The 15,377-nt window shown below is 36.3% G+C and overlaps 1 protein-coding gene across 7 annotated transcripts in view; it reads left to right on the top strand.

Moving 5' to 3' along the window:
- Positions 1 to 10,390, top strand: part of LOC114194339 (sister chromatid cohesion protein PDS5 homolog A) — a 32,507-nt gene extending 22,117 nt beyond the window's left edge. The window contains exons 20-28 of one of the 7 annotated variants that reach the window (XM_028084498.1): positions 460 to 653; positions 755 to 902; positions 983 to 1,117; positions 1,241 to 1,342; positions 1,439 to 1,888; positions 4,683 to 4,732; positions 9,484 to 9,584; positions 9,964 to 10,034; positions 10,118 to 10,390. In XM_028084498.1, coding sequence (XP_027940299.1) covers positions 460 to 653; positions 755 to 902; positions 983 to 1,117; positions 1,241 to 1,342; positions 1,439 to 1,888; positions 4,683 to 4,732; positions 9,484 to 9,584; positions 9,964 to 10,034; positions 10,118 to 10,144 — 1,278 coding nt within the window. In that variant the 3' untranslated portion in view covers positions 10,145 to 10,390. Of the gene's footprint in view, positions 1 to 459; positions 654 to 754; positions 903 to 982; positions 1,118 to 1,240; positions 1,343 to 1,438; positions 1,889 to 4,682; positions 4,733 to 6,287; positions 9,128 to 9,483; positions 9,585 to 9,963; positions 10,035 to 10,117 lie in introns of those variants that run through there. The other 6 variants (XR_003606381.1, XR_003606379.1, XR_003606380.1 and 3 more) reach the window with 6 other exon arrangements.
- The last annotated feature ends 4,987 nt before the right edge of the window (positions 10,391 to 15,377 follow it).

Genomic DNA, 15,377 nt, shown 5'->3' with positions numbered 1-15,377 from the left:
ATGAGTGGGAGGGTAATAAAACCACCCTCCCCTCCTTTTCATCTATGAAAATCAACACTAATAAATAGAAACAAAGCGATCAATTTCAATCCCTAGCCTCAATTCTTCATGCATAGTATAATCATGGAAACAAACTCAGTGTAGTAGTTGTAAGGTGAGGTGTTGATGTGGACTCTTCAACAGACCCCCTCACGTCGAGGAGTAGACATATCAAACATGGGATTAGGGAGAACCTGATAGTAGGTGACTTGACGCCCAACACCTTGTTAGGATGAGATTTGAATGACTTTGATACTTGAGATAATGTAGTGTTTTATTTCCCATTACAGCCCTAGAAGAAAGCCTGCAATATTATCATTATTGTTTTGTTCTTGATATTACATATATTATATGCTAGAACCTGTCCTATTATGGGTTATGCTAATTCTGATTAATGGTTACTGATGCTGTTTCTTTTAGACCTACAAGTATATGGCAGAGTTTATAAGGGATTACACTATATCAGCCCGTAAACGAGAAACTTCTTCTGTTCAAGGAGTCATCATTGATTGCCCAGCATATGTTTTGGTCTTCTTGATTCATGTGCTTTCTCGGAATAATGAATTTCCATTTGAAGTCTGTCCAGACGAAAAAATTTATGCTGATATTTGCAGGTAATATATTTCAATTATTATTTTTCATATTTTAGTTTTAATAATTATGCATACGAATATACACCCTTAGATAGTGACACATCTTGGTTGCTTCTTTGTAGTCCACTTTTCTTTATCCTGCAGGCATTAGTTGATATCAATATTGTTGATGGTGACTTGGACATTGTTGATGATGCTATCCTGCATATAGTTAGTATTTTTCGAGCAATCAGAAAGGTTGAGGATGGTGTTGATGCACAGATGACAACTGTAAATTTTTTTACCCTGTTCTTCATTAATTTCTCGTGTTTGTTGTATGTAAGTTTTATTTGAGTTTTTGTGGAATGCAGAAGCTGCATATGCTGGCTGAAATTGGGATATTTATATTAAATGAATTAAGCCACGGAGGAATATCCAAATTGCAAACACCTGGACAAATTTTATTGCCTTCATCATTATATAGAGTGAGTCCTGTTAAGATTGATGTAAGCTTTCTTGAGGATGCTGTAGACAGAACATTTAATTAGTTTGTAATTTATTTATTTTTAGCTTATACAGTTCTTTTCTTATGCATTTTTTTTTTCTTTGGATGAAACATTTCATTGCAGACTAGTTCAAAATGTCCGACGTCATGTTTTGATGAAAATTTTCTAAGTAGAATTTTCCAAGCACTTAAGGAATTTACGTTGGCTCATCCACAAGCTCAAAAGGTACCTTTTTGCAAATACAATGCTATAATTGTGTCTCATTTGTTTTTAATGATGATGGCAATGATTTTTTCTGGGGGGGGGGGGGGATACTAACAGACTGCAAAAAAATTTCCTGAGCATCAAAAGGGTCAACATGATGTTAAAAAGTCTAATATTAATATTGGTGGTGTATTGGACTTGGCATCTTGCAAACCAAATGATTTGTCAAGGAGAGAAATAACAAATGCTAAAACTGTGAAGCTAGACATCCCTTCGGTGAAAAGGAGAAAATGTGTGCCTGTATCTGTTGGTTTGCATGAATGCTCTACGATCGAGAAGCAACAAAAGATACCATCAAAACATTTTGGAAAGACAAAAGAGAGCAACCTGCTTTCATCAAGTGATTCTGCTTGCTCTAAGGGTTCTCTGTATGAATCACATGTGCAAACCCGTAATTCAAAAAGAGCTGCTGCTTGTTCATTGGAGAATGCTGTGACAAATAGCAAACATATTGTCGAACCTTTCAAATGTCCTAGAACCAAACGGAAAGATACAAGTGGCTCAAAGGTTGGTGGGAATTTCTTTGAAATATCATAAGTTTAGTATTGTTTATTGTACTTGCATGTTCATTTAAGTATATTTAATGAATTGGATGAAAAAAATGGATTTAATTAGAATGCAACAACAATGTAAAGTTTTTTAAGCTCATTCTAAAGGAGAAGGAAATATGAAGAATTATTGCCCATTGCTTATAATTCTCTGTACATCAACATTTTAGAGCTGAGTATACGGAATGAAAAGGGAAATAAATCTTCCTAATAAAGACAACAAGAAATGAAATAGTCTCCCCAGGGAAGACAGTAATAAAAAACAGATTCCTACCTTAAAATATATAGCATTAAATCCAAATAGCAAACATATTGTTGAACCTTTCAAATGTCCTAGAACCAAATGGAAAGATACAAGTGCCTCAAAGGTTGGTGGGAATTTCTTTGAAATATCATAAGTTTAGTATTGTTTGTTGTACTTGCATGTTCATTTAAGTATATTTCATGAATTGGATGAAAAAATGGATTTAATTAGAATGCAACAACAATGTAAAGTTTTTTAAGCTCATTTTAAAGAAAGCAAATATGAAGAATTATTGCCCATTGCTTATAATTCTCTGTACATCAACATTTTAGAGCCGAATATATGGAATGAAAAGGGAAATAAATCTCCCTAATAACAAGAAATGAAATAGTCTCCCCAAGGAAGACAGTAATAAAAAACAGATTCCTACCTAAAATATATAGCATTAAATCCAAAAAATATTAAAATCATAATTATACAAAATTTAGAAGTTTCTATAGAATCTAGGTGATTCCAGGGTATCTTCCAGCACATTTCATTACAGGTTGACATCTTTAAGTGTAACTGTTATAGTAAATATTTGGAAGTCATGCTTAGGATGATTTCTGATTGGTTGACAGTGTCAAAAATTTTAGGTTAACTGTGCTTGAAACGTGAAAGCTAAACTCATGAAAATAATATATAGTGTGGCAAAAACTGTAAAATATTAGCTTTCTGTATGTTCTTGCTTACTCAACCCTTGAGGATCGTTATTGTTAGATATGAACCATTGAGGGGCATTGTGCTTTGAAGCAGTTTGGACTTTGGATAATGCTGCAGTGTTTTATGTTATGTAAAATATTTCCTTTTTAATTATAATTTCAAATTGTCATTTAATTTCAAATTGTCATTAGTGTTTTCCAATTTCCCTATTGCATTCTCAATTTGCGTTTAGGATGAGTTGGCTGCTTGACATGTGAAAGTTTGTTTGACAATTTGGTCAAGAATTTGATCATTGCAACCTTGTCTCTCTAAAACCTTCCGTCATAAGGCTTGAGGGGCATTGTCTTTGAAGCACTTTGGACTTTGGATAACGTTGTAGTGTTTTATGTTATGTAAAATATTTCCTTGTTCATTATAATTTCAAATTGTCATTAGTGTTTTCCAATTTCCCCATTGCTGTTATTGTTTACAGTTTTCTAGCCTAAAATATATTGGTTAGCATTTCTCTTTTGTGTCTACATCAACTATATACCTAGTGCTGTAATGAACAGAAAATAATTAATCTTAATTCTCTTTTGAAGTGATAAATTTCCAATAGACACTTGAACAATATAATAAAAAGAATTAAACATCTCTCATAAGTCTAAGTCAACTTTTATCTTAAAAAGTAGACTTTGAATATAACTCAACCAAACAAAATTTAGCTATAAAGTGAGGTCTGTATTAATTTATTAACTATACTTTGGGAATATTTCTTGTTAAATGTGAAATTTCCAACATGCCCCCTCATGCCAAGGATCTACATTTCAAATGTGAAAATAGATATTTATGAGTGGTCCAACTTCAAGTGGCTTGATAGACCTATCAAACCTAGCTAGGATAAGTTTTGGTACTATCTTATAAATTGGACTTTTAGCTTAGCGCAAGTTCACAAAATTGGCTTAGGTACCCATCTATGTCTTATAATTTGATCTTAAGTTGATGTCTTACCCCGACACTATGCACCTCAATTTATGGAGAAGTTGGATAAGGGAGCTTATCAAAAAGTTAAAGTTCTCAAATTGATTTTCATTTATAAAAGAAATTTGATTTATTTGATCTATTTGATTCATTTTATTTTATGACTGCAAGTGTTTACTAGAGATTTTATCCATACATTTCTTTTTAACAGGCTTTGAGCCTACTTCTGAGGTTATATAAAAAAGTATAAACTTTGTATTAGTCTATTATCAGTAGCATATGCTTTATGAATATCCTAAAGCTTTAATTATGTTGAATCAGTAAGTAATTTAATCATTATAAGGTCAATGTGCGATTGGAAAGCAAACAAGACTTAACTTCATCTATAGGATTTTGTCTTCAGAAGCCTTGGTTTTTAAAGTTAGACGTAGTTTGGATTAGCTTTTAGCTCATGGGGACTTTTCAGTTCTAAAATTCAAGCGTTGATATTCTTTGGCAAGTGCAAACCTTTGTTAAGTTTGTAAATGCTTAAGTACTTATAGAGAAGTTATATGAGAAAGTTTATGAATAGTTGATAAGCATGAGATGATTTTAAGTTTTAACATATGGGATATGTTTGACTCATTTTACCTCTATTTTTTATTTTCTTTTCCTTTTGTACTAGTTAAGAAGATAGCGCTATGCTTTTCTTGTTAATGCCATCTGAGAAATAGGTTTAATAAATCCCTTGTTTTGAGCTTCATTTCGTCTTTACTCGTCTTTTGTCCCATTTTTACGCTGCTTAAGTGTTTCTTGTGGAAACAATTCTTAGGAATATCACCTGACCACTTTTTTTTTTTTTTTGTAGAAACAGGATGTACTAGAAGATGTTTCAAATAAAATTAATTTCATCCCCCGGTGAGTTTTATGATAACTTTTTGCTTTCTAGTGTTTACTGCATTTTTATTGGAAAAGTTCAGTTTTCTTTAAACATTTTCAAGTTTGGTAGAAGAATATGTCTAAATTCATTAGTTCCTTTTTCGAGCTACAAATTTGAATTGGATCAATTCAGATATGTTTAAATTACATGCATTTATTTCTTATTTTTAGGGATGTGTGGGGTTGGGTTGGGTTTCATCTAATAGTTATTCAGCTAGGTTAAAATAGTTTGGATGGTATTATTAATTTTTCTATGAAATTGTGTTAGAGATTCAACTAAAAATAAAGTGAACTTACTTCTCATAAGCGAGTGCAAACTTTACCATATAAGTTGGTTTTGTAAAATTGAATTAGGTTTAAAATTTACTTTTTAAGAATTTGGTTGAGTCGATCAGTACCAAAAAAAATAAAAATTATCTATAAAGTAAAAAATATCTTTTTTCTTTATCGATGCTTTTCAATATACCTTTGAAATATTTATATTATATATGTATTTTGATTAAATAGTGCATTTAATCAAACTAAAGTAACATTTAAATTATTGAGATTAAGGCATAAATAAGAGGATGAACGAGACTATAATAAGAAAATTGGTGTTAGCATGTGATTTTTCTCAAACTTTATGTTTATAAAGTATAACAACAATACATTCAAGTGAAAATGTATAATATATGAATGGATGGGTTAGATTGATTTCAAGGGTTCAATACCAAGAGTCAATACTCAAGTGAACAATGAGTTTTATTTAGTCAAAATTTGGATCGATTTGGATTCATGGGTGTTCAAATCTCTTAACACCTTCTAATTGTGTTCTGGCCAATGCTTCTCTCCCCTTTAGAAGGGGTTTTAAAACCTGCCATCTGGAATCACTTTACACTTCATTTTATTTATTTATTTATCTTTTTTAAGGATATAAATGTAATTTAAACCTCAAAAAGCCCCAAGTTCAAGAAGATATTGTCCACCCTCCAATCTGCTTTACCATCCTTCATTCTCAATGGCAGCCTGACCCTCTCATCCCCGTTCCACTGGTTTAGAATATTTTATTTCCTATATCCTCCAAAGAAGCCAATTTATCTGCACAATTATTCTCTTCCTTAAAAATATGTGAATATTTGAAATTCATATTGATACAAGCAAAGAATTAGGGGGGCATATTAGGAAGACACAAAAGGTTTACGAAAGAAAGAAGTGGAAACCAATTGCATGGGGACCACAAGCCCACACATGTTGATTCTGATACTAACAGAATTGCCTACGTGGCTTCTAGAAGGAGGAGGGAGATCTTTGGTTTTGGGAGGCAGAGAGAGGGAGGGTTTGAGGGGGGTTTTTCCGTGGGAGGAAGAGGGGGAGGGCTTGTTGGATTTTGGGCAGGGAGAACCAGATAGTGAGAAGGCAAGGCCATGGAAAGAGGGTCATCCTCAAACATTTGTTTTTGAATTCAGTAATACAATCAGTATTTTCTTTTTATTTCTCCATTTCTTTGTGGTTACTTATCAATTGGTATCAAAGCTAGTTGTTTCTGGGAGTGCAGGGTCATTACACGAAACGCGATGGAGAAGCGCATTGATGGCCTTGAACAACAACTCGCGGAGTTAAGAAACTTGATCATTGCTTGTAACAGGTCTCGCAGTGGCCGACCTCACACACAACGTTCGCACAGACGACGGAAGGTGCATGATGAGGATAATGGTGATGTGGAGCGTGACGACAACTCACGTTCGACGATACGGAGTAGTAGTGGCGAGTCGTCGAGGGATTTCGGAGGACGGAAACTCAAGATACCCATCTTCCATGGTGATGACGCTTATGGATGGATCGTTCGAGCTGAACGATACTTCAAATTGAACTGGGTGCACGAAGAAGAAAAGCTCGATGCAGTGGTAATCGCATTGGAGGATAAGGCCCGGAGTTGGTATCAGTGGTGGGAAGAACAAAGTAAGGAGCTCAACTGGGAGGAATTTAAAGGAGCGTTGATTCGACGCTTCCAACCAGGGTTGGTCCAAAACCCGTTTGGTCTGTTGTTGAGTATTAAGCAAAGTAGTTCCGTAATGAAATACAGAGAAAAATTTGAACGTGAATCGGCTCCATTGAAGAAGGAGGAAAGGATTATGTTGAAGGGAATTTTCATCAATGGGTTGAAAGAAGAGATCCAAGCTGAATTGAAACTCTATGCCACGGGCACATTCGACGAGTTGATGGACCGAGCTTTATTGTTAGAAGAAAAGAATAATGCCTTACGCAAGGTTGGGTTGATGGGCTCAAAGAAGGTGGGTGACAAACCACCTATGAAACAGGCGAAAGGGTTCACTAGATGGGCGAAGGGTGGATTACTGAGGGGATGAGCAATAAAGTGAATAAGAGTGAGCCGGTTGAGAAGAAGACAGTGGGTGGAGGAAGACTCTCTCAAGCTAAATTGAGAGAAAGGAGTATGAAGGGTTATGCTTTAAATGTGGTGAAACATGGGGAAAGAACCATATTTGCAAATTGAAACACTTTCAATTTGTATTATTGGAAGACTCTCAAGAGGAAGAGACGGAGGATAGTGAGGGAGAGCAGGAAACGGTGGATACTCTCACTATTAAGGTCCTGCAGATATCATTGAAAAGCAAGGAAGGGTTGACTTCTAATCGATCCTTCAAGGTGATGGGGTGGCGATTTTGTCCTTTCCAGAAAATTGCAATACTCAGCCTTGAGTTTGATACGTTTCTTTGAGTGGGAAGAATTAGCAGCTGAAATTGAGAAGGATGTGGAACTGAATAAAATTCTACAAGATCTGTTGGTCAAGGAGGGAGAACACTCAGGGTATAAGATGAACAATGGGAGGTTGTATTATCATAACCGACTGGTGATTCCTAAGGACTCACAGAAAATCATCAGCATTTTGAAAGAATTTCATGATACAGTTGTGGGAGAACACTCGGGATACTTTTAGACCTACAAGAGGATTTCAAACTTGTTCTTCTGGGAAGGAATGAGGAAGAACATTAAAGAGTATGTGCAGAAATGTGATGTGTGTCAAAGAAACAAGTATCAAACTCTAAGTCCAGCAGGTTTGTTACAAACCTTACCTATTCCTAAACATCATTGGAGGTTTGCCCAAAGCAGGGGGAATGGATACAATATTAGTGGTGGTGGATCAACTCACCAAATATGCCCACTTTATTGCTTTGGCACATCCTTATAATGCCAAAGAGGTTGCAAAGTTGTTTTTAAAGGAAATGGTAAAACTTCATGACTTTTCAGAAACCATTGTTTCCTATAGAGACCGGGTTTTTATGAGCTCCTTCTGGACAAAATTATTTAAGTTGGTTGGAACCAAATTGAAATTCAGTTTTGCATATCATCCGCAAACTGATGGGCAAACGGAAGTGGTAAACAGATGTTTGGAAACTTATTTAAGATGCATGACTGGTGCCAAACCAAGACAGTCACATAGGTGGGTTAGTTGGGCTGAATATTGGTTTAATACAAACTATCATGAAGTCACTAGGATGACACCTTTTAAGGCAATGTATGGAAGAGATCCTCCTCCGGTGATTAGGGGAGATGTTGCAACAATCTCAGTAGATGAAGTAGCTGGGATGATACAAGACAGAAATAAAATGTTAGATATATTGAAGGACCACCTGGTGCAGGACCAAAATCGAATGAAACAGCAGGCCGACAAAAGTAGAAGGGGAGTGGAGTATAAGGTTGGGGAGATGGTGTATTTGAAGATACAACCATACAAATTGAAGAAGTTGGCTAAGAGAATTAATCAAAAACTTAGCCCAACATATTATGGTTCGTATGAAATTGTTGAGAAGATTGGAAAAGTGGTGTATAGATTGAAATTACCCGAGGATAGCAAGGTGCATCCAGTTTTTTATGTGTCTTTGTTGAAACCCACTATGACAGTTGAAGTTGTGGTTCAACCGTTACCACCATATGTGACCAAGGAAATTGAGTTACAGCTAGAAGATGTTTTAGCTATGAGAGGAGATAGCAAACAGTCATTAGAGGTATTAGTAAAGTGGAAGAACATGCTAAATTGTGAGAATTCATGGGAATCTTTGAGCAAGATGATTGAAGCATTTCCTGATCTTCACCTTGAGGACAAGATGAATTTTAAAGAAGGTGGCTTTGATATGGGTGGCATATTAGGAAGACACAAAAGGTTTATGAAAGAAAGAAGTGGAAACCAATTGCATGGTGACCACAAGCCCACGCATGTTGATTCTGATACTAACAGAATTGCCTATATGGCTTCTAGAAGGAGGAGGGAGATCTTTGGTTTTGGGAGGCAGAGAGAGGGAGGGTTTAGAGGGGGAGGGCTGGTTGGATTTTGGCAGGGAGAACCAGATACTGAGAAGGCAGGGCCATAGAAAGAGGGTCATCCTCAAACAGTTTTTTTTGAATTCAATAATACATTCAATATTTTCTTTTCATTTCTCCATTTCTTTGTGGTTACTTATCACATATTCGAAAAAACTGCAAATACTTTCTCCATCTTTTTATAGCCAAGGCGTAATTGTGACATCAGAAAAAAGTCTTACAAAGTAATGTAGAGTCACTCTCCAACCAAACACATATTTATTGACAGCTTCCTAGGAATGCTCTATGACGAGAACAGCGGCCATTGTTTCTGCATATTCATCTATTCATCTTGTTTTCTATATAACTTACGTTTTACATGCCGTTTTTTTGTCTTTTAAATAAATTACAAGGTTTCCTGTTTCTTGTTGCAGTGAACCTGGTGAATATTCTTCTCGTGGTGTTGTTGGTATAAAGGCTGCAGTTACAAGACGCCAAGCTGCCAGAGAGGAAACACCACTGAATAAGGAAAATAGTAAGTAGTTTCAACAACCAGCAATGGATCTTATGGCTGATATTTTATACATTGCAGGCATTACCTATTAAAAACAGTCATAATATTTGAACATTGGTAAGCATGTAAAATTCCGTGGTACAGATAAACACAGAAAAATAACATGTGAATATGATGTTTTCCATGGTCCGTGGGTGGAAATACAATTAGAAAATCGAGGCTTCATAAAAACATTTTAAAGAAATGTTGTACGGGCAACAATCACTGCCACTAGGATAACTTAATGATGTTTAGTTTTCTGCTACATGTCAGTAATGGTTCTCAAGATTCACTTGAATGCATATTTGGGAATTTTCATGCCCTAAAGAAATTTCTCTCGATAATGTGAATTTTGGTGCAGCAAACGTAAATGCAAGGGGAAAATGCATGGAAACATCAGCTTCAGAAGTTGTCAGTACAAATGCAAATGCTGTAAAGTCTTGCCCAAATATATTTTGCTGCCTTATTTAACAAATGTTTATTTGGCTTTTTAGATTTTTGTTGCTTATTTTCAGGTTAGAAGAACAAGACGGAAAGTATAAATGTTGTGCCTTGTTCTCACGGACACGGAGCTTTGGAGACCACGTATTCCAATCCAGAGTCATGCACAAACTATAACATCTCACTCCGTTGTTATTTTTTGCATTATTACATGCTGCAACCTTCCCCGTGTTGGGAAGAACTCGAGCTTGTGTTTATACATTTTCTTATCCTGTATGCATGCTAAAACTTTGTACTCCCAAACGAATGCTCTTTCTTGTATTTATTTACTGATATTTTCATTTAGATATGATGATTGAGAATAGCACATCAACAACAGTGGTGGGAGACGATATATCTTAAAAGAGTATTACCATGCGAAAATAGAATGTGAGATATAATGAAATGTCTAATTGAATAAAGCATAAAAAGTATTAGTAAATCGCAGAACCAAATGTAAAAGAATTCAGTCAATAAAATACAAAAAGTTATCAATGATGGAAAAACTAAGGACAACGGTTTTAAATTTCAAAGTCATGAAGTGCAAGTACAAATGCACCCTATCAATCTTATGTAGATTTGTATACGAAACATTTTCTGAGATGTCAGATGTTATATAAACTTGCCTTTCTTTTGCTATTATTGCACTAACCACTAATGGCTTCGATGGTTGAAAGATACAAAAGACAGATAGGAAAAATAAAGAAATCACCCATGAGGTGCAATTGCTTACTGCACTCCACTGAATTCCATGATTTCCTTTTGCACCTCTACGGAGTATGAAACATATTAAAAATATCCTTTCATGCAGTTTCATAGAGAAGACTACCGATTTAATGATCTAGAAATTTTTAGATTACATAACAGTTGAAATTTGGGTATTGTATTTTGTATTATACAATTTAGAATTACTTTTTCTATTGTTATTTTTTTCATTCGGATTGTCTTAATTGCACAATTTACAGTACATTTTGAATTATGAAATTCTAAAGTATAATTTAAATTGTGCATTCTAAATTATTTTACAGTACATTTTGAATTATGATATTCCAATGTATAATTTAAGTTATGCATTCTAAATTAATTTTCACTTCTATATTAACTAATTTAGAATTAATTTTTTACACCTTTGGATTTCGATTGATTAGTTAATTCTTATTAATCCTCCTGCTTGTTATTTTTTAACTACATAAAATATTGATAACGTAAAAAAAATGCAATATGAACTGTCAACGCTATAATGATGGCAAGGACTCAGTGTAAATATTATAATGATTGTAAGTTTTAGTGGATCGCTAAGAAGAAGCTAGTGAGTTAAACCACTTAAGTGAAGTATTGATCAAGATCAGAATAAGACTATATGAGACGTTGGGTGGTAAAAGAGGCAAAATATAGATGTGTGAATACCAGGATTGGGAGTTGGTGATTATTGGACTAAGTTGTTGCAGCAGACAACGGAGAAATCTCGTTTAATCCAAGACTAGATGAATGTGCCACAGAACAAACAAAAGTTGTATGCAAATATGAGGAGAATCTTGGATTAATAGTGGGAGTTGGATTAATGAGAATCTTGGATTCTCAAGTCAAGCAACTCAGAGAGAAAGAGATCCAGACTATGAAAGTCCTTTGGGACGAGGCAACTTAGAAGCTGACTTGAGATATGGAACACCTCACGAGACAATCCTATCTGCACTTATTCCCTGGTAAGCTCAATTTTCGAGGACGAAAATCTTTTCAAGTGGGGGGAATGTAAGACTCGAGAAATTTAAATAATTAAATAAATCATTATTTAATAAATGCGGGTCGTGGGAGCCTTTATGGCATTTAATGTGGTTTGTTATGACGTGGAACAGTACTAGCTCAAGTGGTTGAGAGTACTTAGTTATGTTGAAAGGACTTGGGTTTGAGTCCTTTGTATGTTATATTAATAAGTGTATTATTTTAATGTTATGTTTGAACGGAGTAGTGATAATGTAATCCTAAAATTATAGGAATTATCACAAAACCTGAATTGGTTGTGCATTGACTATGTAATTGAGTTGTTGTGGGTTCAAACCTTACTAAGAACGAATTTAACTTTCTTTTTGCCAAAATTTCCTTTGGCATGGAGAAGAAAAGGCAGAAAACCCTAGCTGCCAAGGGAGGCAGCTTAGTGGGTTAGGAGACAACCAATAATGGTCTTTGAATGGTCATTAACACCTAATTCAAAGCCATTTTCGTTTCCCCTATCATTAACAAGTATTAAGGCTTAGTTAAAGGTCTAATTAGAGAGTTTTTGGGTGAAACAAGAGAGGAAAACGTGAAGGGGTAAAGAAAAACGAATTTGATAGTGGAAAAGAGGGTCTGAAGGTGAGTGTTGTGTGGAAATTGATAAGAGCATCAAGTGTACTGGGAGAAAGCCAAGGTTGGACTAGTGGTGCCACAAGAGAAGTCTTGATTCCTCCATTTTGAGCAAGGATTAACAGGTTATGGGAGTTCCTTCACATATATACATGCTTTATGATTGTTTTGTATTATAATGTATGATCATGATACCCTGCATAATCCCAAATCGTGGTGTTTTTGAGTTTCTGGAAAAATTCCCAAAAACCGCCCGGCGGATTTAAATGTGCCGCCAGGCGACGCATGAGTGATAACCCAATTCTGGGTTTTTATGTGATGAACCGCCTGGCGGCAAGGGTGACTCGTCAAGTGTAAGACCCATGAAAATTAATTAATTAAATATTTAATTAATCAATAAATGCGGGTAGAAAGCGCCTTTATGGCATTAACTATTGTTTAATGGGATGTGGAAAAGTACTAGCTTAAGTGGTGGAGAGTACTTTGATTGTGTGAGAGGACTTGGGTTCGAGTCTTATGTATACCAATTATGTGTTATTGTTTTATGATTTATTTCTAATAATATGTAGGAGTAAGGAATTTGTGATGTAAACTGTTTTTGATTGGAAGGTATCACCAAATGTGGTTTGGCATAGTGGTTGTGCTTTGGCCTTATGAGTGGAAGGTCACGGGTTCAAACCTTGGCGGGTAAAGAATAAGCTTTATTTTTAATAACCATTAGTGGTGGTATGAATGTGAAGGGGTAAAGAAAACCTAGCAGAAGGGTAACCATTAGGTGCTAGAAAATCACTCACTAAGAGTCTATGGCACGTCATAGGCAAACCAAGGAAATCCCAATTTGTGTATGAAATTGCTGATTGTATGTGTGAATTTTGTGAATTTTATGTTGAATGCAATCTGAGTTAGTGATTGGGGTGTTTGAAATTGTGGCTTGAAAGTTCTACCAAATGTAAGGTTGGGAGGGGCTTACGCACTGTTCATGTGATTATGGTCTTAAACTGGTTTTTGAAACTATATTGGATCTCCCCTGGTATAAGGGGTAAACTCTGAAATCAGAAATTTGTATGTCGTGTGCTGTGATTTGTGATTTGGTTGTTTTTGAGATTGTGTGTAAAGACATGTTATGTATCCTTATGATTAGAGGGAGGGTTTTGGGAATTTCATGGTTAAAATTGGACAAATGTTGTGTATTGGCAGTTTCACCGGGTGCAAATATGTACATTAATTTGTGAATGATTGACTTGGGATGCTGGGTATAGTACCTAGAGGGTTTTGGAGTATGGTGTGTGTTGTTTTCGCGATGGAATAGTGGCGAAACTTTGTGATTTTCGCCCAAGCGACTCCTTCTCGCCTAGGCGAGAGTTGCAGGGGTCCATTTAGCGTTCAGAGTCGAGCAATTCGCTCAGACGACCAAGGTGGGGTTTGGGCGACACACAATCTCGCTTAGGCGAGATTGGCTCGCCTAAGCGAGATCACGATGAAGACTTGTATCATTTTGAGCGCGAAATCTCGCTCAGGCGAGAGGTTTTGAGTTATGGGCGATGGACACTCTCGCATAGGCGAGAGTGGCTCGCCTAAGCGAGTTCTCGATGTGTGTTCTTATATGTTCGTTGAAGACTTGTCTAGGCGAGGTGTTGGAGTGGTTTTGGGCGAATGTGTGGCTCGCCCAGGCGAGAGGATCTCGCCTAAGCGAGATGACGGGTTGATGATACTATTTTAGGCTCGCTTAGGTGACGGGAGCTAGCCCAAGCGAGACTGAGGGCTTAGCTTGGGCGAGTGTCCCTGACTTAAGCGAGTTTATGTGATTTTAGCATGTTATGGTTGCTTGTGGGTGTGATTTGGCTACTCTATCCTAAGTATAGGAATTTTATGCATGTGGTGTGGCATTTGGGCTTGAAGGACTAAGTCCAATAGGGGTCTGGGATGTGCTTGGTGGTTGGACACATGATGGGCAAGGAACTGCTTGAGTTCCCGTCGGCTACTATTGGGCGAGGAGTCCTTAGTATGGTGATTGCATGTGTCGGGCGCACGATGGGCAAGGAACTGTGATGTTCCCGTCGGCTACTATTGGGCGAAGAGTCCATAGTATGGTGATTGTGTGCGTGCCAGGGTCCAAGTATGAGACTTGGATGTTTTACTACAAACGAGGAGTCTGTAGGGCAGGACTATGAGCGAGATAGGCTCATAGGGTTGGACCACGAATGAGTTAGTTTCGTGGGAGCATAGGGAAGTCCCAAGACCTAGTTCATGCATATGACTCATGAAGGACTATGAGGTCATGGTTGGGTGATTTGGAAATTATGTATTTAGTTATGTTATTTTGGACTGGGAAACATATTTATATTCATGTTTTATTTATATATGTTGTGCATAGCTCACCCTTTCTCTGTGTGTGTGGCGATGATCGGATAACTCGTTATCCGGGAGCAAATGATGTCACAAGTGGGCCAGGAGATGCTTAGACTCAGAGCGAGGGCTAGCTTGGGATATTTTGTAGATACATATGTATATGTTTATTATTTTATCTTTGAGAATATTATGTAAATCTGGCAGGAGCCATTGACTCTTATTTCAGTTTTATGAATTATGGACTCCTGGTTTTATGGCTTTATGTATGAAAGTTTTAAATTTCCCGTGTTTTGGGAAATAGTTTATATTAAATGCGACACTTATTGGTTTTTGAATTTTTTTATTTATTTATTAAATATCAGTAATATTCCTTAGGGATGTTACACCAAGCGGCAAGGGTGACTCTGCCAGGCGATGCGAAGACTGTGAAAAACGCTATTTTTCATACTTTTCGCGCAGCAGGAACCGCCGGGCGCATGTTTTATACCGTCAGGCGCCAAGCTTTGATTTTCTGGGCGCTAGGCGCCACAAATTTTTCTAGTTTGCGTAGTTTTCATAAAATTGTGTTTCCCGATTCGTTAACCGTCCGATTTAGATGAAATTTTG

Source organism: Vigna unguiculata, chromosome 8 (genome assembly GCF_004118075.2).
Source record: "Vigna unguiculata cultivar IT97K-499-35 chromosome 8, ASM411807v1, whole genome shotgun sequence".
NCBI classification, from domain to species: domain Eukaryota; kingdom Viridiplantae; phylum Streptophyta; class Magnoliopsida; order Fabales; family Fabaceae; genus Vigna; species Vigna unguiculata.
This window is presented reverse-complemented; position numbering and strand designations above follow the sequence as displayed.